The sequence below is a fragment of the Mixophyes fleayi genome, chromosome 6 (assembly GCF_038048845.1).
Source record: "Mixophyes fleayi isolate aMixFle1 chromosome 6, aMixFle1.hap1, whole genome shotgun sequence".
In the NCBI taxonomy this organism is placed as follows: domain Eukaryota; kingdom Metazoa; phylum Chordata; class Amphibia; order Anura; family Limnodynastidae; genus Mixophyes; species Mixophyes fleayi.
The window spans coordinates 220,370,628-220,398,507 of record NC_134407.1 but is presented as its reverse complement, the minus strand read 5'-3'; the positions used below and the strand labels follow the sequence as shown (position 1 = coordinate 220,398,507).

At 44.4% G+C, this 27,880-nt stretch overlaps 1 protein-coding gene across 4 annotated transcripts; it reads right to left on the bottom strand.

The window, feature by feature from the left end:
• Positions 1-522: 522 nt before the first annotated feature.
• LOC142159913 (uncharacterized) lies at positions 523-27,129 on the bottom strand. Of its 4 annotated transcripts, none has more exons than XM_075214789.1 (5): positions 26,483-27,129; positions 8,634-8,745; positions 3,896-3,993; positions 3,620-3,731; positions 523-2,872 (listed from the first exon to the last, which is right to left on the bottom strand). In XM_075214789.1, exons 2-5 carry the CDS (start codon positions 8,692-8,694, stop codon positions 1,725-1,727), a joined length of 1,419 nt encoding a protein of 472 aa, XP_075070890.1. In that variant the 5' UTR covers positions 8,695-8,745; positions 26,483-27,129; the 3' UTR covers positions 523-1,724. The 4 variants fall into 4 exon arrangements, with proteins under 4 accessions (XP_075070890.1, XP_075070888.1, XP_075070891.1 ...); XM_075214787.1 differs by lacking the exon at positions 26,483-27,129 and adding an exon at positions 20,841-20,993; XM_075214790.1 differs by lacking the exon at positions 26,483-27,129 and adding an exon at positions 20,776-20,829.
• Positions 27,130-27,880: the final 751 nt, after the last annotated feature.

Genomic DNA, 27,880 nt, shown 5'->3' with positions numbered 1-27,880 from the left:
TGTCTGTGTGACATAATTCATTTACATTTTTATAACATTAATTTTGAGTGTGTTTAGCAAGGTAAAAATTGTACACTTATTCATGTTAAATGTCTTTACTGCATTTTTTAATCTGTACTCCACCAAGGAGTCTCCAACTAATTTGGATCTTTGGACAAATGACCAACCCCTCCTTAATCAAACATGTACCACTGTATAGCAAATGGAGACTCCCCCCAGGATCCCTCCCCACTTCCTGAGTACTGTGAGTCTGAAGCATGTAAATGTTATAGAAGACGACCAACAGTCATCAGTGTCCTTTGTGCCACGTCATTTTAACACCATTTAATTTCTCCAATATATAAATGGAGCTAGCAAGGTGACAATTAAACAAATGTCCATAATTTTCTGAATCAAGTCCAAAAAAAAAAAGATGAGAGGTTATTACTATTTACAAAGGAGATTATTAATCCATCTAAGCAGAGAATTGCTGGATTCACTGGAGGTGATTCACCAACTGAAAACATACAGCCACACAGAGCATTAAAATATAGACAAATGTTTATTGGCCTAGTGCATACATAGTTACATACCCACATTCTGCTTTTGTGAACTGCCTGTCAAAGTGCGTCATGTTTAGATACATGGAGGAAACAGTAACAACCATACCTCAAAATCCTGCCTAATATTTAATACTTCCTCTTCATTCATGTCACCTTGCCTTAGTATTCACCAAATATACTGTACATTCAATTCTCATTCATGTCTTAAGTCATTAGTGAAGGGTCATCTGGACTGTGTCACATGTGTGTGTTTTTATTTCATGTGTACTGGTGTCCTTATAAATGTGCTTTTCTGTATGAACTGTGCCTGGAAGGTGCAAAAGGCCTCACATTTACAAATCTAAGCCAAGGTCTGACCTCCATCACCTCTAAGCCATGGTAAAATTCAAGTCAATATGTTTGGGGGGTGGGGAAGTCCCTGTATCCTCTCGCTAAATAGGAAAGGTCATTGTAAAGATGGTCTCTCCACCCTTTGAACCTCATTTAAAATGTAGCTGTGCAAAACTAAATCTTACTTTCACATATTGGAGCAAAACAAAACTGGATCCACGTAATTCAAACCAAAGGTTTACATCCCTGCAGATGCATCTCACCTCATGAAGCTAGGCACGTACCTGGGGGCATTTGTACAAAAATAGCCACAGGGCATCACAAAATTACATTTGCGCTGTGGACGCACAATTTTGCAGCTTTATAATTAACCCATGATAGTAACATATTACAGAACTAATTATAGGTATCATCTCGGCCCTTTAATTAAAGTATAAGACCAAACATAATATAATAGTGTCCCAGGTTTCACATATATCGCCAGACCATTGCTGGCATTATATATTACGGAGAACCCTATATAATAACAAAGTCGTCTTTTGTTACCATTGAAAGTGATGTTATTATCTAACAGAATAAGGAAAATGTAGTAAGTTCTACACGATTGACCAGATCCAGGGTTATTTTGATGACAAGCATTACAGCTGTTTATAGAAGGTAGTTAAATTTGAATATGTTAATATATTGTGTAACTAATTATTTCAATTACCCCCCCATAACTCCGTGATATTAATACACCTTTAAGTTTACAGAATGTATTTATGCCTGTATCATTTACATTAATAACAACATTAATATATAGATTGCTGCAAACCTGTTTTATATCTTATATCTGCTCACTGAAATTACTTCTCACCTGTGAATACTCTGATGAGCAACAAGAGCTGCTTTATATGTAAAACATTTCCGACACTCTGAACATGAAAATGGCTTCTCACCTGAGTGAATTCTCTGATGAGTAACAAGAGCTGATTTCTGTGAAAAACATTTTCCACACTCAGAACATGGAAATGGTTTCGCACCTGTGTGAGTTCTCTCATGTACAACAAGACCTAATTTATGTGTAAAACATTTCCGACACTCCGAACATGAAAATGGCTTCTCACCTGAGTGAATTCTCTGATGAGTAACAAGAGCTGATTTCTGTGAAAAACATTTTCCACACTCAGAACATGGAAATGGTTTTGCACCTGTGTGAGTTCTCTCATGTACAACAAGACCTAATTTATGTGTAAAACATTTCCCACATTCAGAACATGGAAATGGCTTTTCACCTGTGTGAGTTCTCTGATGTTCAACAAGAACTGCTTTATTTGTAAAATATATACCACACTCTAAACATGGAAATGGTTTCTCACCTGTGTGAGTTCTCTGATGTCTAACAAGACCTAATTTCTGTGTAAAACATTTTCCACACTCAGAACATAGAAATGGTTTTTCACCTGTGTGAGTTTTCTGATGTTCAATAAGACCTGCTTTGTTTGTAAAACATTTCCCACACTCCGAACATGAAAACGGTTTCTCACCTGTGTGAATTCTCTGATGAGTAACAAGAGCCGATTTCTGTTTAAAACATTTCCCACACTCAGAACATGAAAATGGTTTCTCACCTGTGTGAATTCTCTTATGCGTAACAAGACCTGAATTATCTGTAAAACATTTCCCACACTCAGAACATGGAAATCGTTTCTGACCTGTGTGAGTTCTCTGATGTTTAACAAAAATAGAGTGACGTATAAAACATTTACCACATTCAGAACAAGAAAAAATTCTATCATCTGTATGATCTGTACTATGTGTAGCAATATCTAAGATGTCAGAAGAACAGTCCCTGTGGTTGGAGTAAACAGATGATATATCTGCACTGGGAATTACTGGATGTATATTTTGATTAATGGAATTTTTTTCTGGAGAATCTTGTGTGATGTCTTCTTCTATTTTAAAATCTGGAGACAAAATGAGACATCCCTGCGAGGTATTCCTGCTTTTTCGTCCATAAGCTGGAAATAAAATAAATGTATGGAAACATACTTTTGTTTTTAGATTTTATACCATTAGGAAGTTCATGTTCTTCAGTTCTTTCATTTCAATTAGCAAACTACTAACACTATATTACAACTCTAAATGTACTTACTGCATATATGACTCTTGATAAAAAGATTAAACATTAGCTTACAATATATCATAACTATAGTACAAAGCAGATTGCATAGACTCAACCACAAGGACCTGCAAATTGCACCCAACATGAAGACTTTGGTGAGTAACATTTCCCAAGTAAACACATTGCCCAGCCAGCACCATAGGACAGGGAGATTGGTCTTTAGCCATTAATATTCTCCAACCTCAATCTCCATGCATACACTGGGGTCTTGGAAACAGAGTAGACATGGGCTAAATTAGAAGTATGTCCTCTCCCAGGCAAATACACTATGCAAAATCCTCCAGGTAGCAAAAGAAAACAAGGAAGAAGTCTCAATATATCGCTCTGACCAACCTCTGGTAGCCTAGTCCCACAGTCAGTGTCTACTAACTTAGGCTGGATCCTGGCTGGTAAATCACATGGAAATGATTTTGAGAGGAGAACAGGTGTCTAATAGGGGCTGATGGCTCTTGACTCCACCATTGGGCAGATATTTTTTTCTTAATAGTTTGTACTGACAGAAGAGAGTGTAGAATAAGATATTGTAGTAGTGACTGAACAAGGAGGATATGTGACTATTCTGTAATAAGTGTTTATTACTCACCTGTGCCGATATCTGTAGGGATTTCCTCCTCCTTACACTGCTGATCACCCCTCACATACATCTCTTCTTCTCCCTCTATATCTTCTACCTTAATATTTGTCAGATCTTCACCCTAAATAATCCACAAAACAATAAAAAAACACTTTAATAACGTTTCAATTATTATATTTAGATAAAAGAGAAGAATATCAGTTCTATAAGATGCACACAGCTTCTCTACAGATCATATAATGAAAAGTCACTTTGGTATTTGGCGAGACCCTAATTTTCATCTACCTGATACTCCTGTGTGATCCTGAGATTTTTCGCTGTACAATCCTGTGAATAAAGAGGGTAGGAACATCTATCTGGGGTATTTCTGTGACTGGATCCATCTGTAAAAGACACAGTGACTGAATACATTGTTTATATGTGATCATCAGATGTTGTGTGTACATTAACCTAAACAAGAATTACTTCCTATGCTACGTTTAATAATTATAAGGAGGCATCTGTGGCGAGAGCAGGATGTCTGACTGAAAATAAAGGTCATGCCTGCTTGGCATCCGCTCTCGCCAGCGGTGCTTCTCACCATCACGATGCAAGTAACTCCGACACTGGTATGGACGATTTGAAGAATCCGAAGATGACCTGTCCGATGAAAGTCTAATTGCGACAATTACGTCAGTGGAAAACGCGACGCTACTATGACTACTGTTATGGGGGGATACAACGAAGCGGCGCCTGTACAATTTTTTGTTTAACGACTTACACAGAAAAAAAAATAATCAAATTTTTTGCCCGTGGCGTCTTTCAGTGATACTCCCCATTGCACTGGCAAAGTAGTTGTTCTAGTCAATTGGCTATGGGAGGGTCTACTTTCAGAAGAGCCTCCCATTTCTCAAATTCTTCTACTGGTAGATGCTAAAGAGATCTAAACTTTCCAGGCATATGAAAATGGCGACAAACAAATGAAAGTCTCCCTGGCGCTAAGGGTGTATCCTACCTATATATTGCAGATCGAGAACCAAATATATTTGGTTCTCGAAATGCCCTATACAGATAGGTTACACCATTGCGCCAGGGAGACTTTCATACGTTTGTCGATACTTTTTCTGTTAGAGAATTAGGTATCTCCTCTTTTTTTGGAAGTTATACATTTCTCACGGAGAGCACCAGTATTCTTTCATTTTGTCTACGTGAAAATGGCTGTCATGCTTTTCTCCCATGCCTCCGCAATCATGTCCATTAACTGGGGAGGTGGAGAAAAAGAAATCCGCTGTTTTATCTGCCTTTTAAAAAAGCGAGAAACCAGCGGCACGAGATATCTCTCTGGGTTGGCAAAACTTAAAGTTTGTCGGACCACCAGCATCAAGTCATCTACCCCATGAACAGTGGATGAGTCATCCACGCTAGCTGAATTCTCATCACCAGAATCTCTTTGAATTTCACCCTCTTCCTCTGATGAAAGGTCTGAAGTAGAGTCTAGGTCCCCAGCCTCCTGCGAGACCTGAATCTTATGGGATGGGCTTTTTGCTATATTCAGTATGCGTTACAGTGAGAAAGAGGCCTTAGCTAACCCTAGGCAGAGACCACAAGAGTTTGCGCTAAAGTGAATTCCACCTAGGACACCCCTGAACCTGACGGCTGTGATGCAGAAGCGGAAGATTGACCTCCCTCACGGGGTCATATTACCCTCATGAGCTCTGCTAAGGACGCAGCCATACAGGTTCTTCCAGGACCATGGGCACATACTGGGTCTGGCTCTGTTCCCGATTCTCTGACTCTCAAACTGCCCACGGGGCCTCCGGGTCTACAAGATAATTTAGCATTACATTTTGCCCAGTTATAAAGCGTAACAGACCTTGCAGCAGTCCCCTTCTTAGAAGTCCCTTTGTCTGTCATGGTGAATATATAAAACACCAGAATGTGCCTACAGAGAAAAACTAGAAATGCTCTGACAGAGAATATAAATAGTAGTAAACAGCTATGCAGACAATAGTAATAAAATAGCTGTATGTGTGTGGAAACAAGGGCCAAGTGATGTATTTCAATATACAGGGTGATTCAAAAGTCGCAGTACAGCCTTTTATTTAAAAAACTCTACAGGAAATTGGGAAACCTGAATACTCCAGTAAGGTATGGGTGACGTGGTCTATCTTTTACGGTATGTACCAAACATGGGCGCCATCTTGAAATCGGCCCAATTCCTGTAGAGTTTTTGAAATAAAAGGGTGTACTGCGACTTTTGAATCACCCTGTATATCTGGTAACCCTTTATAAATCTACAACCTCTGCAACAGTGCGATATCCAAATACCAAATCTATGCAAAATGGATACTATTTCAATAAAACACACTGAAACAGCCACAAAGAATGGCAGCTTCACGCACACACACTCTTTCATAGAAAACGTTGGCTGAAAAGAGCGATCTGGGACTTGAAAAACCTGTCCTGTCTGGATGAGCACATAAGGGTTTCGTTCAATGCAGTGACTGAAAATGGCGGTGATCTTAGGATTGTGTCGCCAGGAAGCAGGGGGGGGGGGGGGGGGTAGGAGTTCTGGAGCTCCCCTTCCTATTGCAAAATGGTGGAGCTGATCTCTCTTAACACACCTACCTTCCATTTATGTGCCCTTTCTGCATGAGACGCAGCCACAGCTGGACTCTCCGATCCAATGAAGATCTTGCAGTGGCTGCCCATAGTCCCCCTTCTTGTCGGTAAAGCTCGTTGCCTAGGGGGTGGACGCGACCGCAGCACCTGTCTGTGTGCTGCAGTCACGGCTATCAGCTAGAGCCAACTGTTAGCAAACTTGATGAACAGTAGCCGTCTATGCTGCTGATGAGATAGATGTCGAAGCTACTCAGGGACCCGGGGTAGAGAAAGGCCGCAGGATGTCCACCCCCTGGGAGGGCTCCCTGAGCCCAGCAATTTTTCCCTCTAAAGTAAAAAATAGATAAAATTAAATAAAATTGTAAAAATTTAAATGCCCAACTCCTGAGGGCAATAAAACTGAATAAATAATAAACTGAATACTCCATCCTGTGGGAGGGGTATAGTAGAGGTGGAACTACATTCCAAAGTTTAACTGTTTAAGTGATTTGACTTCTGGGACCATCTACTATACCCTTATGTCTAGCAGTGTCCCCCCCAATGGAACGTAAGAGAAATTCATGGTGTGACTTCTGCATGAAAATAACTGTTCATTATCCTCCAACCAACAAACTGTGCAAGAGGTTTAATGAGATCTCAAAGGCATTGCTAAAGGCATATATCCACTCAGAGGGAGGAGAAATCCTTGTACACTCATGCAGGAATCCACCATGTTGACACTGGGGAGACTGTGCCCATTTGGCATCCCACATACTGGGTGAGCTCTTGTCAGGCGCGGTCCCCGCACACTCAGTAGGTGCCATGGACGGTCACCTTCCTTCTCTGCTAGGCAACGAGAGGCTTCTTTTTCTTCGTCGATCCCGACATTGCGCGCGCATGCGCAGTTCCCCGTGTCCTCGTTGCTGGCCAACGGAATACTCGTTTCTTTCTCCTGACAACGGTCAGCTATTCTGACCGCCTAATCACACTGCCCCCAATCAGTATTCAGGAAACACTATTTTAAGCAGGTGCTGGCACCATTAGGGTACCAGAGTATCTAGGTCTACGTATGCTCCAGCACTCCTGCTTGTTTCCTAGCATCCTGTCTGACCTCCTGGATTCTGACCCGGCTTCACCCAAATCTGCTTTTGGAAACCTCTTTGGCCTGATTATATCTCCTTGCTTAACCCTCGGCTTCCTGACTGCGGTCTTGCCTGCTCCTTTGGCACTTTGTTTGCCTGCACGGTTTGACCTCGAGATTGCACGATTACATTTGTTCACCTACTAATTCGTTGGTGGCTAACTTGGAGGGCCGCGACCTGAACGCCTCTTGCAGCGAACCCCAAACTCCCTTGCGGGGGTCCCTGGCGAAAACCTGAGGCGTGTTAGACTCCGTGCCTCCTAGCTTAGCAGCACCAATACCAGCAAATAACTATTAGTTCAGGCAAATCCGTGACAGCACTGAGGTGCTGCACATAGTCAAAAAAAAAAAAAAGAGGTGGTGGTTGGTGTGCTTGCATTGGGTTGATTTTGTTGTGTCGGTAGCAAAGAAGGACTGCACCATGCAGTTCCAAATGGACTACTGCACGCTAGACAAAGTCACTGTAAAAGATGTGTAGCCCATGCCCGGCTTGGGGCGGACTCGCTATGTGACTATCCTGGATCTTAGTAAAAAATTTTGGGTAGATGTCCTTTGCCAAGGGGAACAATGAAGCGGTCCTCCTTCATAACCTCCTTTGTGCTGTTTGAGTATACGGTTATGCTTTTCTGGATGGACAATGCCCCGACCAGCTGTGACCAGACGGTAGATCTCCTGGAAGCGTGCCTGGACTTTGCCCAGGTATATCTTGAATACATAGCCATTTTTTGTGACACTTGGGCAACTATCACCCTGGTTATATTCTTAATATTAGAGGCAGTATATCATGGGTCTCATCAAGCAGGTGATTTTAATCACATTACTTTGACTTTCACATTTTTCTTTGGTTTTTAGTTACTTTGTAGTTTTTATAGCTGCAGTATGATTTTAATAATGTAATAAAAATGTCTCTAATTATCAGTATATCAATTAGTGCACCTAACAGAAGTAACCACTTTCTATTTTCTCATTAACTTTACTACGATCATAGATAATGTCACATATAGTAGTGCACAGAGAGGATCATGGGATGTGTCACATGTGGTCTCTTCCCATTGATCAGTGACTGAGTCACTATGGGGATGTCCCTTGTACTGATGTATGAGAAACACAGCACAGTGTGCAGAGGGGACTGGTTCAATCTCTTGGTGAAGGGACTGATGCTCCTGAACCGCCCCCCTCCCCTATTGGGCTGATACTTTTTCTTCATAAGGTTGTACGGACAGAGGTGTAGAATAAGACTGTTGTAGGACTGAGTAAAGATAATATGTGACAATTTACTCTAAATAAGTGTTTATTACTCACCGGTGCTGATATCTGTAGGGGTCTCCTCCTCCTTACACTGCTGATCTCCTCTGACATACATCTCTCCTTCTTTCTGTCTGATTTTTACCTTAATAATAGTCAGGTCTTCACCCTAATTAACCCACAAACAATAAAATAACACTTTATTAATGTCTGATGTCAATAATAGAGATTAAACTGTTGAATATCAGTGAATACGACACACACAGCTGCTCTACAGATCATAGTGTAAAAAGTCACTTTGGTATTAGGCGAGACCCTATATTCTAACTACTGATATCAATGTGGGATACTCTGATTTACCATTGTACAACTTGTGAATAAAGAGGACGGGGACATCTCCCTGGGATATTTCTGATACTGGATCCATCTGTAGGAGACACACAGTGACTGAACACATTGTTTATATGTGGATCGCATGCGGGCGGCAGTTGGAGAAGGCTGCACGTTAGATCAGCTCTGTGTCTTTCCTCCCACAGAATTATCTGTCCACAATTATAAAACATCTAAAAACTTGTGAAGACAGTGGGAAATTATTGTGGGGGTACAAAGGAGTGTCATCATCACTCCAAAGACAAGGCCATACCATCTATCCCTGGCTTATCTGCATCAACTGATCTACTGTGTACCGACCCGGCTTGTCAATTAACCCTTCTCCTGCCGAATACCTGGCTTATCTGCATCAACTGATCTACTGTGTACCGACCCGGCTTGTCAGTTAACCCTTCTCCTGCTGAATCCCTGGCTTATCTGCATCAACTGATCTACTGTGTACCGACCCGGCTTTTCAGTTAACCCTTCTCCTGCTGAATCCCTGGCTTATCTACATCAACTGATCTACTGTGTACCGACCCGGCTTATCAATTAACCCTTCTCCTGCTGAGTCCCTGGCTTATCTGTATCAACTGATCTACTGTGTACCGACCCGGCTTGTCAATTAACCCTTCTCCTGCTGAATCCTTGGCTTATCTGCACCAACTGATCTATTGTGTACCGACCCGGCTTGTCAGTTAACCCTTCTCCTGCTGAATCCCTGGCTTATCTACATCAACTGATCTACTGTGTACCGACCCGGCTTATCAATTAACCCTTCTCCTGCTGAGTCCCTGGCTTATCTGCACCAACTGATCTACTGTGTACCGACCTGGCTTGTCAATTAACCCTTCTCCTGCTGAATCCCTGGCTTATCTGCACCAACTGATCTACTGTATACCGACCCGGCTTGTCAGTTAACCCTTCTCCTGCTGAATCCCTGGTTTATCTGCATCAACTGATCTACTGTGTACCGACCCGGCTTTTCAGTTAACCCTTCTCCTGCTGAATCCCTGGCTTATCTACATCAACTGACCTACTGTGTACCGACCCGGCTTGTCAATTAACCCTTCTCCTGCTGAGTCCCTGGCTTACCTGTATCAACTGATCTACTGTGTACCGACCCGGCTTGTCAATTAACCCTTCTCCTGCTGAATCCCTGGCTTATCTGCACCAACTGATCTATTGTGTACCGACCCGGCTTGTCAGTTAACCCTTCTCCTGCTGAATCCCTGGCTTATCTACATCAACTGATCTACTGTGTACCGACCCGGCTTGTCAATTAACCCTTCTCCTGCTGAGTCCCTGGCTTATCTGTATCAACTGATCTACTGTGTACCGACCCGGCTTGTCAATTAACCCTTCTCCTGCTGGGTCCCTGGCTTGTCTGCACCGGCTGGTCTGCTGTGTGCCGACCCGGCTTGTCAATTAACCCTTCTCCTGCTGAATCCCTGGCTTATCTGCATCAACTGATCTACTGTGTACCGACCCGGCTTGTCAGTTAACCCTTCTTCTGCTGAATCCCTGGCTTATCTGCACCAACTGATCTACTGTGTACCGACCCGGCTTGTCAGTTAACCCTTCTCCTGCTGAATCCCTGGCTTATCTGCATCAACTGATCTACTGTGTACCGACCCGGCTTGTCAATTAACCCTTCTCCTGCTGAATCCCTGGCTTATCTGCACCAACTGATCTACTGTGTACCGACCCGGCTTATCAATTAACCCTTCTCCTGCTGAGTCCCTGGCTTATCTGCACCAACTGATCTACTGTGTACCGACCTGGCTTGTCAATTAACCCTTCTCCTGCTGAATCCCTGGCTTATCTGCACCAACTGATCTACTGTATACCGACCCGGCTTGTCAGTTAACCCTTCTCCTGCTGAATCCCTGGTTTATCTGCATCAACTGATCTACTGTGTACCGACCCGGCTTTTCAGTTAACCCTTCTCCTGCTGAGTCCCTGGCTTACCTGTATCAACTGATCTACTGTGTACCGACCCGGCTTGTCAATTAACCCTTCTCCTGCTGAATCCCTGGCTTATCTGCACCAACTGATCTATTGTGTACCGACCCGGCTTGTCAGTTAACCCTTCTCCTGCTGAATCCCTGGCTTATCTACATCAACTGATCTACTGTGTACCGACCCGGCTTGTCAATTAACCCTTCTCCTGCTGAGTCCCTGGCTTATCTGTATCAACTGATCTACTGTGTACCGACCCGGCTTGTCAATTAACCCTTCTCCTGCTGGGTCCCTGGCTTGTCTGCACCGGCTGGTCTGCTGTGTGCCGACCCGGCTTGTCAATTAACCCTTCTCCTGCTGAATCCCTGGCTTATCTGCATCAACTGATCTACTGTGTACCGACCCGGCTTGTCAGTTAACCCTTCTTCTGCTGAATCCCTGGCTTATCTGCACCAACTGATCTACTGTGTACCGACCCGGCTTGTCAGTTAACCCTTCTCCTGCTGAATCCCTGGCTTATCTGCATCAACTGATCTACTGTGTACCGACCCGGCTTGTCAATTAACCCTTCTCCTGCTGAATCCCTGGCTTATCTGCACCAACTGATCTACTGTGTACCGACCCGGCTTGTCAATTAACCCTTCTCCTGCTGAATCCCTGGCTTATCTGCAGCAACTGATCAACTGTGTACCGACCCGGCTTGTCAGTTAACCCTTCTCCTGCTGAATCCCTGGCTTAACTGCATCAACTGCATATAAAACATTATTTTATATGCCATTATTTTGTTTTTCCTGATTGTACATTTACAAGTTTCTACTTTTTACCTGTTATTATTCTACTATTTATATGCCTTTATCTTGTTTTTCCTGATTTTATATTTACCAGCAACTAGTTTTACCTGTTATTATTCTTGCCTATTTCCATTGTCCTTATTACCTCTCCTTCTATTATTCTTTGCCTTCCACGCCCTAATTGGTTATTGTCCTCCATCTTGCTATTGTCTCCCTGCTTATTCTTACCTGTTATCCGCTGTCCTTATTATCTTACTGTTCTGCTATCATTCTTACCTGTCTTCATTGTCCTTATTATCTCACTGTACTGTTGTTCCATGCCCTCCACACCCTAATTCGTTACTATCTTCCACCTTTTCATTGTCTTCCTGCCTTTGTTCTTACCTGTTTTTCACTGTCCCCACTATCTCACTGTTCTGTTACTCTCTCTCCCTACTATGCCTCCCCGCTCTCACTCCATACCCATACTCTCCCCCCGCCCTACCTCTCCCGTTCCTCCCCGCCATCCCCCGCGCGCTGCTCATCTTGCTAACCTCATCCCCATTTCCCCCCTCTCCTCTCCTCCTTTCTTCTGTGCCCTCTGGAATGCCAGATCCGTCCGCAACAAGCTGACTGCTATCCACGACCTCTTTCTATCCAACTCCTTTAACCTTCTTGCCGTTACTGAAACCTGGCTCTCCGATTCTGATACTACTTCCCCCGCTGCCCTCTCCTATGGTGGCCTCTCCTTCACCCACTCCGCCAGGCCTGGTGCCCGCCCTGGCGGTGGAGTTGGCCTCCTCCTCTCCTCCACCTGTACTTTTCGTGTCATTCCCCCTGAACCCTCCCTCTCCTTCTCCTCTTTTGAAGCTCACTCCATCCGCCTCTTCTACCCCATCCATCTCCGCGTCACTGTCATCTACCGCCCCCCTGGCCCCACCTCCCTCTTCCTTGACAACTTTGCTAGCTGGCTTCCTCACTACCTCTCCTCCGATCTCCCCTCGATCATTCTCGGTGACTTTAATATCCCCATCGACAACCCCATCTACCCTGCTTCCAGCAAACTGCTCACCCTCTCTTCCTCCCTTGGTCTCACCCAATGGACCTCCTCCTCTACCCACTGCCTTGGTCACTCCCTTGATCTTGTCTTCTCCTACCTATGTAATCTCTCCGACTTCTCCATCTCTCCCTTTCCTCTATCCGACCACCATCTCCTCTCCTTCTCTCTCTCCTCTTCTCCTGCTCCCCTCCCCCTGCCCAAACCTACTCTGTCCATACGCAACCTCGATGCTCTTGACCCTGCCTCTCTGTCCTCCTCTCTCGATACCCTCCTTTCTCCCCTTTCCTCCCAGGCCTGCCGCAACCAGGCGGTCTCCCTCTACAATCACACCCTCACCTCCGCTCTGGACGCGGTTGCCCCTGCCCACTCTGTCCACCCCCGCTGCTCCAAACCCCAACCCTGGCACTCCAAATTTACCCGCTTCCTCCAAAAATGCTCCCGTTCTGCCGAACGTCACTGGAGAAAATCCCGCTCCCTGGCTGACTTCCTCCACTTTAAATTCATCCTTTCATCCTACAGCTCTGCCCTCTCACTCGCTAAACAATCTTTCTTTAAATCCCTCATCTCTTCCCAGTCCTCTAACCCCCGCCGCCTCTTTGCCACCTTTAGCACTCTCCTGGCCCCCTCCCCTCCCCCCACCCCCTCCTCCCTGACTGCCTCTGATTTCGCCTCCTTCTTCTCCTCTAAAATCGAGGCCATCCGACTTGAAATCTCCTCCTCCACTCTCTCTTCCACCCCTCCCACTCTTCTGTCCTCCCCCCCCCCAACCACCTTCCCCTCCACTCCTTCCGTCCCACCACCGGCGAGGAAGTCCACTCTCTCATTTTATCACCCCCCCCCACGACCTGCCCCCTGGATCCCATCCCCTCCCACCTTCTTCGCTCCCTTTCCCCCACCACCTGCTCCCACCTCGCTCACCTCTTTAATCTCTCCCTCTCCACTGGCATCTTCCCCTCCTCCTTCAAACATGCTCTCGTATCCCCCATTCTTAAGAAACCTAATCTCGACTCCACTTCTCTCTCGAACTATCGCCCCATATCTCTTCTCCCATTTGCCTCCAAAATTCTTGAGAGGCTCGTCTGCAGCCGTCTCACCTCCTACCTTTCTGAATACTCCCTCCTTGATCCTCTCCAGTCTGGTTTCCGCCCCCTCCACTCCACTGAAACTGCCCTGGCTAAAGTCACCAATGACCTCCTCTCTGCAAAAGCCAGGGGCCACTTCTCCCTTCTCATCCTTCTTGACCTCTCTGCAGCCTTTGACACCGTTGACCACCCCCTCCTCCTTCACACCCTCCAGTCTTTCGGCCTCTCCGGCCCAGTCCTGTCCTGGTTCACCTCTTACCTTACTCACCGTTCCTTCTCTGTCACCACCTCTGGGTCTCTCTCCCCCCCATCCACCCTTCCAGTCGGGGTCCCTCAGGGCTCTGTTCTGGGACCCTTACTCTTCTCTCTATACACCTCCTCCCTGGGTGAACTCATCAGCTCCTTCGGCTTCAGCTACCACCTTTACGCTGACGACACTCAACTATACCTCTCCTCTCCTGATCTCTCTCCCTCCCTCCTCTCTAGGGTGTCCGCCTGCCTCTCTGCCATCTCCTCCTGGATGTCCTCTCGATTCCTCAAACTTAACCTTGCCAAAACTGAGCTCATAGTTTTTCCTCCCTCTCATACCCCATCCCCTTCTGACCTCTCCATCACTGTCGACAACACCTCTATCTCCCCTGTCCCCCAACTTCGCTGCCTTGGTGTCATCCTCGACTCCTCTCTCTCCTTTGGCCCCCACATCCTCTCTCTTGCTAAATCCTGCCGCTTCCAGCTGCGCAACATCGCTCGCATCCGGCCCTTCCTCTCCCAAGATGCCACCAAATGCCTTATCCACTCTCTGATCATCTCCCGCCTGGACTACTGCAACCTCCTCCTCACTGGCCTCCCCCACTCTCATCTCGATCCCCTTCGATCCGTCCTTAACGCTGCAGCTAGGCTTATTTTCCTCTCTCGCCGCTCCTCTTTTGTCTCCCCCCTCTACCTAGCCCTTCACTGGCTCCCATTCCCCTTCAGAATCCTCTTTAAGCTCCTCACACTCACCTACAAGGCCCTCGCCAACTCCACTGCGCCCTACATCTCCACCCTCCTCTCTATTCATGCTCCATCCCGCCCTCTCCGTTCTGCCTCTGACCGTCGCCTTTCTTCCCCCCTTATAACCTCCTCCCACGCGCGTATCCAAGACTTCGCCCGCGCTGCCCCCCTCCACTGGAACAAGCTCCCTCCCTCCATCAGAACTTCCCCTAATCTATCCCGCTTCAAACGGGCCCTAAAAACCCACCTTTTTCTTAAAGCCTTTCTGTCTCCCACTTAACTTCCTACCTTATCTTCTGCCTCTGTCCCCCTACTCTCCCCTGCGTCTCTCTGTCTGTCCACCCCTCCCCTTAGATTGTACGCTCCTCTGAGCAGGGCCATCTCTCCTCCTGTTTCCACCACTTCTAACTCTGCTCTCCAGCTACTTAGCCCTCCTCCTCAAAGGTCCTCCACCCCACATCCACTTTCGCTCCCTCCTCCCCCCTGGGGGTCTCCCTGTCTTCCACGCCCCCCTTCTTGGGCCCCGTCATTTTCGGATCCTCCCTCCCCCTTCCCCGCCCTCTCTAGCTGTGCATTGAGCGTACTGAGTTGCTGTGTTTACTGTACTGTGCTGTCTCCCATTGTATTGTGATTTTGTTTGTCTCTGTACGGCACTGCGGATGCCTTGTAGCGCCTTATAAATAAATATTAATAATAATAATATATGTTATGACCAGATGATGTGTTTATCTAGGGGGCCCTCAAAACTGCTTTCTCCTTTACAGTAAATCGTAGTCTCCTCTTACCTAGTGATGTGAGGGTCTGGTAATTCTCCATAATTATGTTGTTACATAGACCCTTACATTCCTCTAATTATCCCCCCACTCCTGCATGGATAAACAAACAGTGACATCCTCACACCTTATAGGAACCTGACACACACAATGATACAGTCATCACCCAGACACATCCCTGGTGTTACTGTATAATGTCCCATTCCCAGCAGTCACCTCTCCAGTCAGCAGCTGAATGATCTTGTTGGCGAGTTCTAGGATCTTCTGTTCATTGTCTCTCTCATGTATCAGTGAGTGAGGTGGAGGTACCGAGATGGTTATCTGGGTCCTGCTCAATCCTCCTGACACTCAGGTATGGTTGATGGGTGTCCAATCCCCCATACACTCAGGTATGGTTGATGGGTGTCCAATCCCCCATACACTCAGGTATGGTTGATGGGTGTCCAATCCCCCATACACTCAGGTATGGTTGATGGGTGTCCAATCCCCCATACACTCAGGTATGGTTGATGGGTGTCCAATCCCCCATACACTCAGGTATGGTTGATGGGTGTCCAATCCCCCATACACTCAGGTATGGTTGATGGGTGTCCAATCCCCCATACACTCAGGTATGGTTGATGGGTGTCCAATCCCCCACACACTCAGGTATGGTTGATGGGTGTCCAATCCCCCATACACTCAGGTATGGTTGATGGGTGTCTCACATTCACTAGATGTCTTCCTGACTATTGTATAATCCTGTGTATCGACAGATATTTAAAAAAAAAAAGAAAAGGGAAAATGATACTTGACTTATTGGGAGTCGTCTTATACGGATTCATTATTAAAGTGTATATAGCATTTAACGCTTCTGCCATCTTCGGTGGGCGGGCCGTTCTGAGTCCTCTGTCTGAGGCTTTGAACAGAGTAGTGCCAACAGCAAGATGATGTGGCGGAGGGGGCTGGACAGAAATAGGGGGCTCAGAGCGGCTGACCCATTGAATACAGCAGTAGAGCAAAGCATTGTATCCACAGCTCTCTGATCCCAGAAACACGGGTCCTAAGGAACAGAGGTCATTACAAAGGGTGAACCCCTCACCTTTCCAGTCAGGTCCCTGTTTTGTTTTCATTTTTAAGTTCAGAATAGTGAATAGTGGGGGTTTTTTTGCGCCATGTGCCCTAAAAAGAATAGTAAGACAAAAAAGAAAACCACAAAAAGGTAGACAGGGTTCAGTCAATTCAGGCCTCTCTCAAAAGAGGAAGACTCTCTTAATCACAGATCCTGGAAACCATAAGGCCTCTTAGGGGGCAAGTGGATAGGATAGAAAGTTTACATTCCCAAAAAAACCAAAAAAAAAACAAACTAAAATAAAAATTGGAAAGTGAAAAACAGCCCCAGCCTTCCGGTCGGGTCTATAATAATTCTCCTGCTCTGCCAAGAGGACTAAATGGAAGGAGCCTGTACTCTGTGCCATACTCAGTCAATGGATTACCCACCCCATTGGTTTTATGCCACATATTATCCCAGGCTCTCAAGTTGCTGGCCTCCTGGCAGCTTGTCATGGTCACTGGGTACCCCTGCAGGATTTCACAAGACAAAAATCTTTAAATCGCAGCTGACATTTCATCTGCAGCTTGAACAGTGTCAATAAAACAACCACTGCAGCTGGTAAAAGGTAACACTGCTGTGTGCCTATGGCTGACTGCTGTGGGTGCACGAATATAAAAACAGAATACTACACAGATAAAAAAAAAGACCAAAGCAAAGTTGAAAGTGGACACACCCAATAATAGACCCAATTCCATTCCCTAAACTATAGTAGACAACACATAGGTAACATGTAAAAATACATGAGAATACATTTTAGGATATACCTCTAGGAAGATCTTAAATCGCCTGATAATATTCATGGGTTGAATTATGGAAAATGTTACTCTGGCTATACTACTACTTATAATGTTGTAAGTAGTATTATAATGTTTCCTAATGTTATTCAAACAAAGTAAAAGCATTTAAATTCAGTATTTTTAAACCCTGAGAGTAAACCTGTGGAAACACTTGTGTGGGAGACAGGAAAAAAGTAGACGTCTGGAAGGTAAATAATGTGACTCATTTCCTTCCTTACCTTTTTGAGTAACTTCCCAAACTCTCTGAAAAGTATACATACAAGAACACGTAAGGGAATATTGGAGCTGCCTTGGAGTTCATGGTAAAGACGTTATCAGGTGACTTAATTTGCATATTTCCTTTTCAGACACCATGTGCTGCTCCACAAATGGGTTATATCCAAGCAATCAAATATGGAGGGGGCCAACAGAATAAATCAAACACTGATCAATTCATGCACATAAAAGCAATTTTAATTGACCAACTACTTGCAAATCTTCCTTTCAAACAAAGTTTCCTCTGAAGTCATGACATTCAGAAGACATCCAGAAGATTCTTTTTACCACAGATCCTGATTTTCTCCCACTCTTCTAGCGGATGCGATAGCTATCAAAAATGTTAGTATGAGTGTGAGCTATTTCAGTGATACTTTCTTTAGGGGTTTAAAAGGTTATGATGTTAGAGCCTCTAACACAAGATTGAGATCCCATGGTGCCACAAAGGATTGCATGGAAGACAAAAAATATATTTGCTGCTGGAAATAACATCAGGTTCATTCATCCAATATTAATCTTGTGTCCAGAAACACATTTGGTGCTGACATCTGTACATTCAATGTACTAAAAGTAGAGTCCTTTCTGCAAACCTTCTTGAAGAAAATTCAGTATCTGTGGTATGCTGGTATCTTGTACAATGATTTTTTGGGACTTGTAGACATCTACAAATGTTTAAAAATCTTTGTAGTATGCAAAAGAATGGTTCTCTTGATGCCTGTAGTAATACATCAATCATTTGTCAGAGATACCTACTTTTAAACAGTATCTGCTCAATCTTCACACCATCAGACAGACTTTCTGGATTTGGGAGAAGTAACCCCTGATGTAGGAGATCTGACCAAACTGGTAGAGACCATGATTGTTCCATAAGCATCTCACAAATTTCTTAATTGTCTTCAGTGTCTGTGCAATTAGAGGAACAGGAGGAAACAATTACCACAGTTTAAATGTCCAAGGGATTATTAGCGGATCTATTCCTTCTTTGAAGTCATTGTGACTGGAGTAGAATCTCTTACCTTGCTGTTATGGCTTGTAACCATCAAATCTATCTGTGGGATCCTGAAATTCTCTATTATTTGCTGAAACACTTCCTTGTTCAATGCCCAATACCCTGGATGGATCTGATAAGTGAGATAATCCACCATCTTGTTGTCTTTTCCCACTATGTGAGGTGCTGGGAGGCCAGACTATGACTTATCTCTGCCACCATGCACTTGTTTTAGGTGCCTACTTGCCTATTTTTGAAAGCCATCACCGTCCAATTGTTTGACAAGATTCTTCGACGTCTGTGTCAAAAAAGAAGCATACAACTCTGTAATGCATATCACACTGCTCTCGCTTCCAGCACATTTGCACGTGGTCTCTTTTCCTTTTGTCTCCATTAACCTGGTATTACTTGTGTTAAAATGAGCTCCCCATCCTTTGGATCTTGAATCTGTTATTACCACAGATCATACTGGTTCTGAGAGGGGTATTCTGCTTTCCTTTAATGTTAGATCTAGTCACCATTCCAAATATTTCTTTGTGTTCAGTGTAAGCCTCAGAGGTTGGTGCAATGATTTTGGATTGTGATCCCATTGTATGAGTACTTAGAGCCAGTCGTTGCATTCCTTCTTGTAACACCAATGCTTTCTCTCTCTCTCTCTCTTTATTTCCAGGAATTGGATCTATTGGGACAGCAGAAGCGGACGCTTGCTGAGGTTTTTTATACAGATATAATCCTATCAAAAACGCAATTATCTTGAGTGTCTTTGTTTTGGCACTCTTCTGATTTTCCTAGTACCAGAATATCTTCCAGCTATGGCAACACTGCAATTTCCCTTTTCCTAAAGCCATAAGGAGGACCAACACCTCTGTGATTGCTGTGGGAGAAGTTTAGAGACCAAATAGTAGGCACGTAAACTGGAAATAGTGTCCAATACTGATAAACCTGAGGAACAGATAATGTTGTGCAGTTAAGCAGTTCTTAGAATGAATTGACTTAGAAAGTCAATTTATTTCCTCATAATCTCCACATTCTCTATCAGGTAATGTCTACTCACTTTGTCTTACGTGTCAGCATATAGATTTCCATATCCATCCAGATTTTGATTGCCTTCGAGAAGGAAGCCACAGCTAAATCTTTTCTAACTGTAGTACCAGCAGAAACATGCAACTTTTTAAAACATTTCTCTCTTTCTATCTATAGGAACTTTAAATTAACCTCCATCTTCTAATGGTACAGCAGATTGTGTGGACAAGTAAGCTGTGGCAGAGTCCACTTGTAGAACTGAATTCCATTTATTGGTCTCCTGAAAATATACATGGTGTCCAACCTTCTCATATTAGATTGCTGTTCCTCCAACTGATCCCATTCTTTATTCAGCAATTCATAATTACTCTGTGCACTATGAATACCCTGTGTATATGGTGTTTCTCCTCAAAAAAGTCATCCTGCAAGAAAGATGGCAACAGGGACTCCACTACTTCAGGATTATATGTCCCAGAATCACCTTTAGTTTCCCCTTCGTCAGTATCAGACGAGCTTGTCCCACATGACTCTATAGACTCTTCTGAAGAGAATTCCTGCACCTCATCCCAGTCTACACCAATGTGGGATCTTGTCCTTTTAACCTCTTGGGTTACCTGAATGCCTACTTTTGCCATAAAGTTCTTTCTCATGCAACTCATTAAATCCTTAAACAGGTTTGGAGGCTTGTACAGGACCACAGTCCACACACATGATTATGTAATATCACAGTATCCTTCTCTTCTACAGGCTGTGTAAGAGCACTGAGAGGACGGTGATGCTGGTACAGGGAATGTAGTGAGGAATCCAGGAGACACCACAATAACATGAGGATGAGACACATGGGGGGATGTGGCCCCTTACACTGAGCAGGTTACACACTGCTGGAGGGGGCCACGTGACTGACACCACGTGATCCAAGATGGCGGCGGCCGTTATAATAACATAACACCACAGACTGCTCCGCTGGTAACATAATAAGATGACACCAGAGTCTGCTAAATATGTTTTATACAATGTAACTATAGTCTGCCCACCTGTATATTAATAACAGCCAGAAACTAGACTCTATTCCCTGTATGATCATAGTAGATATCATCACCTGCAGCGACACCACGATGTCTCCTCTCTGCTTCCTCCTACTCAGCGGTCACCAGGATGGGTGAGGAAACGTCACTTCCGGTCTTTGGAACGCACAGACCGGAAGTTGAGTGAAACGCACAGGTCAGCTGTGTATTATCTTCCCCAGTGACTGCGGGGGCTTAGTCCCCACATAGATATATAACCAACCAGACACCTCATAGCTCAGTGATTTCTATCTCAGACTCATTTTGCTTATCTCATTGTCTTATAATGGTGCCTCATACCTCTCACCTCATAATGGTGCCTCACACCTCCCACCTCATAATGCTGCCTCACACCTCTCACCTCATAATGCTGCCTCACACCTCTCACCTCATAATGCTGCATCACACCTCTCATCTCATAATGCTGCCTCACACCTCTCACCTCATAATGCTGCCTCTCATCTCATAATGCTGCCTCACACCTCTCACCTCATAATGCTGCCTCACACCTCTCACCTCATAATGCTGCCTCTCACCTCATAATGCTGCCTCACACCTCTCACCTCATAATCCTGCCTCACACCTCTCACCTCATAATGCCGCCTCACACCTCTCACCTCATAATGCCGCCTCACACCTCTCACCTTATAATGCTGCCTCACACCTCTCACCTCATAATGCTGCCTCACACCTCTCACCTCATAATGCTGCCTCACACCTCTCCCCTCATAATGCTGCCTCATACCTCATAATGCTGCCTCATCGCCCCCCTCATAATGCCGCCTCACACCTCTTACCTCATAATGCCGCCTCACACCGCTCACCCCATAATTCCGCCTCACACCTCTCACCTCATAATGCCGCCTCGCACCTCTTACCTCATAATGCCGCCTCGCACCGCTCACCCCATAATGCCGCCTCGCACCGCTCCCCTCATAATGCCGCCTCGCACCGATCCCTCCATAATGCCGCCTCCCACCGCTCCCCCCATAATGCCGCCTCACACCGCTCCCCCCATAATGCCGCCTCACCCCGCTCCCCCCATAATGCCGCCTCACCCCGCTCCCCCCATAATGCCGCCTCACACCGCTCCCCCCATAATGCCGCCTCACACCGCTCCCCCCATAATGCCGCCTCACACCGCTCCCCCCATAATGCCGCCTCACACTGCTCCACCCATAATGCCGCCTCACACCGCTCCCCCTATAATGCCGCCTCACACCGCTCCCCTTATAATCCTGTCTCAGACCACTCACCTCATAAGGATGTAGAGAAAATAGCGACAATAAAAATTATGGCATTCAAAACGTTGACACCATAATGTCAACAGTCACAATATCAACATAATGCATACCGCCGGCACTACAGTGAAAAAAACAAAACAAAAAACGTCAGCAAATAAAAACAAAATCAGCCTGCTGCCCCCTCACAGACAACTAACCGCAGTGCTGTCAGCTTAGACTGGTACTAAGAAAATGGGGAGGGCCAAAACGTATGGGCTCCTCACAATTTTACTAGTACCAGCACCAGGCTTTACCACCTGGGGCTGGTGGCACTATAGCAGAGGAACCTGCAGCGTGGGGTCCCCCTGTCATAATGATAAACCATACTTGCCAACTCTCCCGGAATGTCCGGGAGACTCCCGAAATTCGGGTCGGTCTCACAGACTCCCGGGAGAGCTGGCAAGTCTCCCGCGTCCTGTAGTTGCGGGGCTAAAATGACGCGATTGGTCGCGCCCCGCGCCTCCCCCCCTCCCTCTCCCGGATACAACTTGCCAAAAGTAGGCAAGTATGTGATAAACCAGCCCCAGGCTGGTCCACTCCGGGGGAGGAGTATTACACCCCTATTGTCACAGTGTCCCCCAATGGTACGCCAGAGAGAGAAGTTTGCTGTTTAATAACGTGGTAAGAGGGCCACGAGGGTGTCTTTATTTGAATAAAAGTTTATTTAACTCTGTGTGCGGTTGTTTTTTTTAAATATTACAGCTATTGTGGAACTACATGTCGCTCAGCGAGCACTGGCACTGATGGGCATGCTGGTGCTTGTAGTTCATCAAGCACCAGGATTTACTTACAGTCAATGTCTACCAATTACACAGGTAAATCAGGTACCTGGGCGCATATTGTAGTGTACATGTATCTTCGATGGATATATATATAAAAGGGAGTGTTTTATTCACAAATATAAAATAGACACGTTATGTGCTGAACAATTAAAATCATGATGTAGAACAACATACCGCATGCAATTGTATTTGTGATCCACTGCAATGGGGTATGCCCAATACAAACGGCAGATACACCTTCATACCTTATTCATGCTTCTCACCAGCTAAATCTTTATATTGGACTCACAGGGACAGGTTTTTGATTGTTGATCTATCTGCCGTTTGTATTGGGCATACCGATATGGATAATCAATTCACACAAAATGGAAGTTGAATAAAAGCTGGTTATAAAATAATGATAGGATGCTTAAGAGTTAAATGAGCTATAGTGCATGAACATATATTGACAAATTAAGCGGTTTATTTTCTTTTTCAGACTGTGTTGCTTAAGGTGTGTGGGGAAACATGTCTAAAATGTATTGCAAAACAGTAACGTATTTAACTGAAATGTGCCCTCCGTTATACATGTTAGGGAGTAGGGAAGCTGTGGTACAGTAAGTTAGCGTCTGATAAGATGTGGAAGATTAAATCGGATTAATGCCTATATCTGGGGGGTAAGGGAAGATGTTGATAGTTCCTGATATGTGGAGAGATATTATTGGTCTAAAGTCTTATATGATGCTTTTATCTACGTATTAGTTTGTGGTTTTAAGAGATAAAATGCTTGCAAAGGTAATATGCAATTGCGTTGTTCTATATTAAATTGAATGGTCTGTATTGCGCATACAAAAGAAAGACAGAATATTCTGAAGAGACTTCGTATTTGGATTATTTCTGAAATATCCATAACACATACCCCATTGCAGTGGATTACAATATAATATATATATATATATATAAAATTATAATAATATAATAATAATAATAATAATAATAATAATAATATATCTACTATATAAATGCCTGAAAAAAAAAAAAAAAACAAGCTGCAGCGCCACCTGCTGGGCAGAGTTATACACTGACCTATATATTTCTTGAAGGAGAAGTGACAGTTGGGAGTGGTTGGTGGTTGCCGGGGGTGACAGTGGGGAGTTTTTAACACCTTAAGTAGCTTGATGAAGGATGTGGCGATGAAGATGAAGGATGTGGCGATGAAGATGAAGGATGAGGTGATGGAGAAAAATGATGAGGTGGTGACATGTGGACAAAACCACGTTAAAAAAGGGCGCTTGCGTCGGGAAGTAACGCTCTTCCCCTGAGGAGGCCTGGGCTAGGCCCAAATGCATGACAAGAACCTTTTTAACACCTTAAGTAGCTTGATTTGACTAGAATGCATGAGTATCATGCACGGGTTAACTTGTACTATATACTTCTTTTGGAGGGGACTCCCCTCCAATATCATACAGGTCCGTTTGTTGCAGCACCCCCACATACTAGGAAGCGCGGCCACTCCCGTTTATTTATTTTAATGTTTACCAATTGTCTCCTGGGACATGTAGTGCCAAAATAGCAGGGACCACTGCGGTGACATATTTGTGATCCCATATTATTTATTTTACGTTAATCATAGAGCCCCAGTCAATGGATCTTTTTTGTGCATCCCCTCTTCCCATAGAGGATCCATCACGGTGCTGAACAGGGTGGGTCTGGATCACAGGGAGACCCGTATTCTGTGGGTTTCCCTGGTATAGTGTGCCCAGCCCAGCATATCCTGGTGCTAGTTACTATTTTAGCAGGTGGACCCCATGCTTTCCCCCCCCCCTTTAGTGGTAACCAGCCAAGGCTGTAGAGCTGGTATTGGTTATTGATTGAGTGGTTGTGGGACACACTGGTTTTTTTTTAATTATTCACATGTTTAACACTGGTAAGAGACATGCTGCCATCATTGTCAGCACATGGCTTTACACAATGGACATGTTGGACTATATGGAGTAATATCAACAAGGAAAACCAATTTCTGGCTTTAGGTCTTGTGTGAAGGGATCCCAGGTTGGTTTGACCTTTATTGATGAGCTTTGGGCACCTCCCTTTCATTACAGCGTCCATATCTCTGCTTGTTAAAAGACCCGTAAATTATTTATTTTCAGTATCCTATATATAATAATCTTGTGTCATGTGATCAATATCACCATTTACACACTCAAGGAATAAAAACAAGAGTTTGTGAAACATGAATTTTACTGAAATATAAGAAGTATGTACAAATATTTACAGTTAATTTGCAAGTGCACAATTTTATCACTTACAAAAAAGGCAAAAAATGTATAGTTACAATACAGAATATTGTACAATATGTATTATGGTGGTTATAGACTCAACTATTGAGGAACCTGATGTAGATCAGCTGCTCTTTACCCTCCAAACATTCAGTCATTCCCTGAAGACTCAGCTCTTCAGACAAACTTATTACATTTCCAAACCACCAGAGGTTATTATAAGCATTTAAGTTCCCTCTACACAGCTCACTCAAAACCTACATTTATTTATTTTTTTTATACTCAAACAGTCCCCTGACCCCCAAACCAACATTGCTGTATTTGTACCATATATCCGGATTAAGCATCATTTCCCAATGCTATCTGAGAGCACCAAGTAACACTCAACCTCATGTGAATCTTAGACTATAAGCTTCCAGGAAGGGCCCTATTACCTCTCTGCCTGCCAATGCCCAGTTTTTATTTATTATGGTGTGTGTTCCTAATTGTAAAACTCTACTGACCACGCTGGAGCTATATCAATAAATGTTAAATCAGTAAAACAATACAATATGAAGGTGTAAGATAAGCAAATAACTGCCACATCTAGATGTATGGGGAGAATATCACACACAGGGCCACAGCCATGGTAGGAAACACAGTAATGAAACCTCATCCACAATACAAGTGATGGATGAACCACACTTCTGTCTAACTCCCAAACAGTGGTTAAATGATCTGTTACCAGGAAACCAGCTATTATATCATATACAGATATTATCTTGCAGACCAGATCCCTCTACATGTGGGCGCTGAGAAAAAGGAAGGAAACACTTGCTTCATCCCAGAGTCCTGATAACTATAATATATACTAGAGGTACCCCCCTGAAACTAGTAAGCACATCAAGAGGAGTTGTCACCATGTCCTCTGCTCACCTGAGAACATTATATCCGGAGTCCTGTTTATGCGCTAGACTCTCTCTGGACAGAGCTGTGTGGGATACAGGAGGTTGGAAGGGACGCTCCATGCTGACAGCCCGACTCATCTCCTCGAGTTGAGCTACGAGAGGATGCCTGCCCAGAAAAGCACCTAGTACATAAACAGCACACTGGGCACAATGTTCTCCCGGGTGAATCCTAACATTTTTTACTTAACTAGAAATGCACAACCCACTATGTTGTAAGACACATCTATCAGAGAACATGGTTACATGTATTCTTTAAGACACTCTATCCCATACTTGCTGACATTTCATTCTCACATCTTGTCATAACACAGTGAGTGCTATCCCCATATATTATGTATCTCTTAAGCCTGATGTGACCAGCCTAATTTTAGTAGTAGTATTTTTACTTTGCAACAAATGCCTTATACCTGATATACCAGTGGGATATTGTGAGTCTTCTCTGTACATTCCTTTGACTAAAGAGGACGAGGACATCTCTCTGGGGAATTTCTGTTACTGGATCCATCTGTAATAGACTTACAGTGACTGCATATATTCATCATCATCACCATTTATTTATATAGCGCCACTAATTCCGCAGCGCTGTACAGAGAACTCACTCACATCAGTCCCTGCCCGATTGGGGCTTACAGTCTAAATTCCCTAACATACAGACAGAGACAGACACACAGACTAGGGTCAATTTGTTAGCAGCCAATTAACCTATCAGTATGTTTTTGAAGTGTGGGAGGAAACCGGAGCACCCGGAGGAAACCCACACAAACATGTGGTAAACATACAAACTCCTCACAGATAAGGCCATGGTCGGGAATTGAACTCATGACCCCAGTGCTGTAAGGCAGAAGTGCTAACAACTATGCCACTGTACTGCCCATATATTGTTTATATGTGAATATCAGATGATGTGTATCTAGGTGGCCCTCAAAACTGTGCACTCCTTTATAATAAATTACCCAGTGATGTGAGGGGCCAGTGATTTTCCATCATGTCTTTGTACAAATCATCGTGACCTTCTAAATACTTCCAGTCCTCCATGGAAAAATAGACAGTGACATCCTCATACCTTATAGGAATATGACACACACAATGATACAGTCATCACCCAGACCAGTTGTTCTCAAACTTTTGCAGTTCGCGGAACCCTTAAGAGTCTCCATAATTTTTTCAAGGCACCCCTCCAAAATAATTACCGAGCAGTCCCGTTTTATAAGTAATTGGGTCAAAAAACGTAATAAGTATTTAGGTCAGGACAGAACTACTTATTTAGTTGTATGCAAAAATAATACACATAAATCCAAGGGAAAAGTATATATATTTTTATATATTTTTTTCAATTATGATTCTGTCAAAGAATAATTTACAGATAACTCACACTGTGCCCTTCATCTCCACACACTCTGTGCCCTCCTTCATCTCCACACTCTGTGCCCTCCTTCATCTCCACACACTCTGTGCCCTCCTTCATCTCCACACACTCTGTGCCCTCCTTCATCTCCACACACTCTGTGCCCCCTCCATCTCCACACACTCTGTGCCCCCTTCATCTCCACACACTCTGTGCCCCCTCCATCTCCACACACTCTGTGCCCTCCTTCATCTCCACACACTCTGTGCCCCCTCCATCTCCACACACTCTGTGCCCCCTCCATCTCCACGCACTCTGTGCCCTCAATCATATCCACGCACTCTGTGCCCTCCTCCATTCACACACTCTGTGCCCTCCTTCATATTCACACACTCTGTGCCCTCTTTCATATTCACACACTCTGTGCCCTCCTTCATATTCACACACTCTGTGCCCTCCT

What these genes read in the sequence shown, in the direction of transcription:
- LOC142159913 (XM_075214789.1), bottom strand. Translation starts at nt 8,694, where the DNA reads ATGTATGTCAGAGGAGATCAGCAGTGTAAGGAGGAGGAGACCCCTACA. An exon ending in GGATCACACAGGAGTATCAG is followed by an intron (nt 3,732 to 3,895) that starts GTAGATGAAAAT and finishes TGGATTATTTAG; the next exon opens with GGTGAAGATCTGACAAATAT. An exon ending in CCCTACAGATATCGGCACAG is followed by an intron (nt 2,873 to 3,619) that starts GTGAGTAATAAA and finishes TTTTATTTCCAG; the next exon opens with CTTATGGACGAAAAAGCAGG.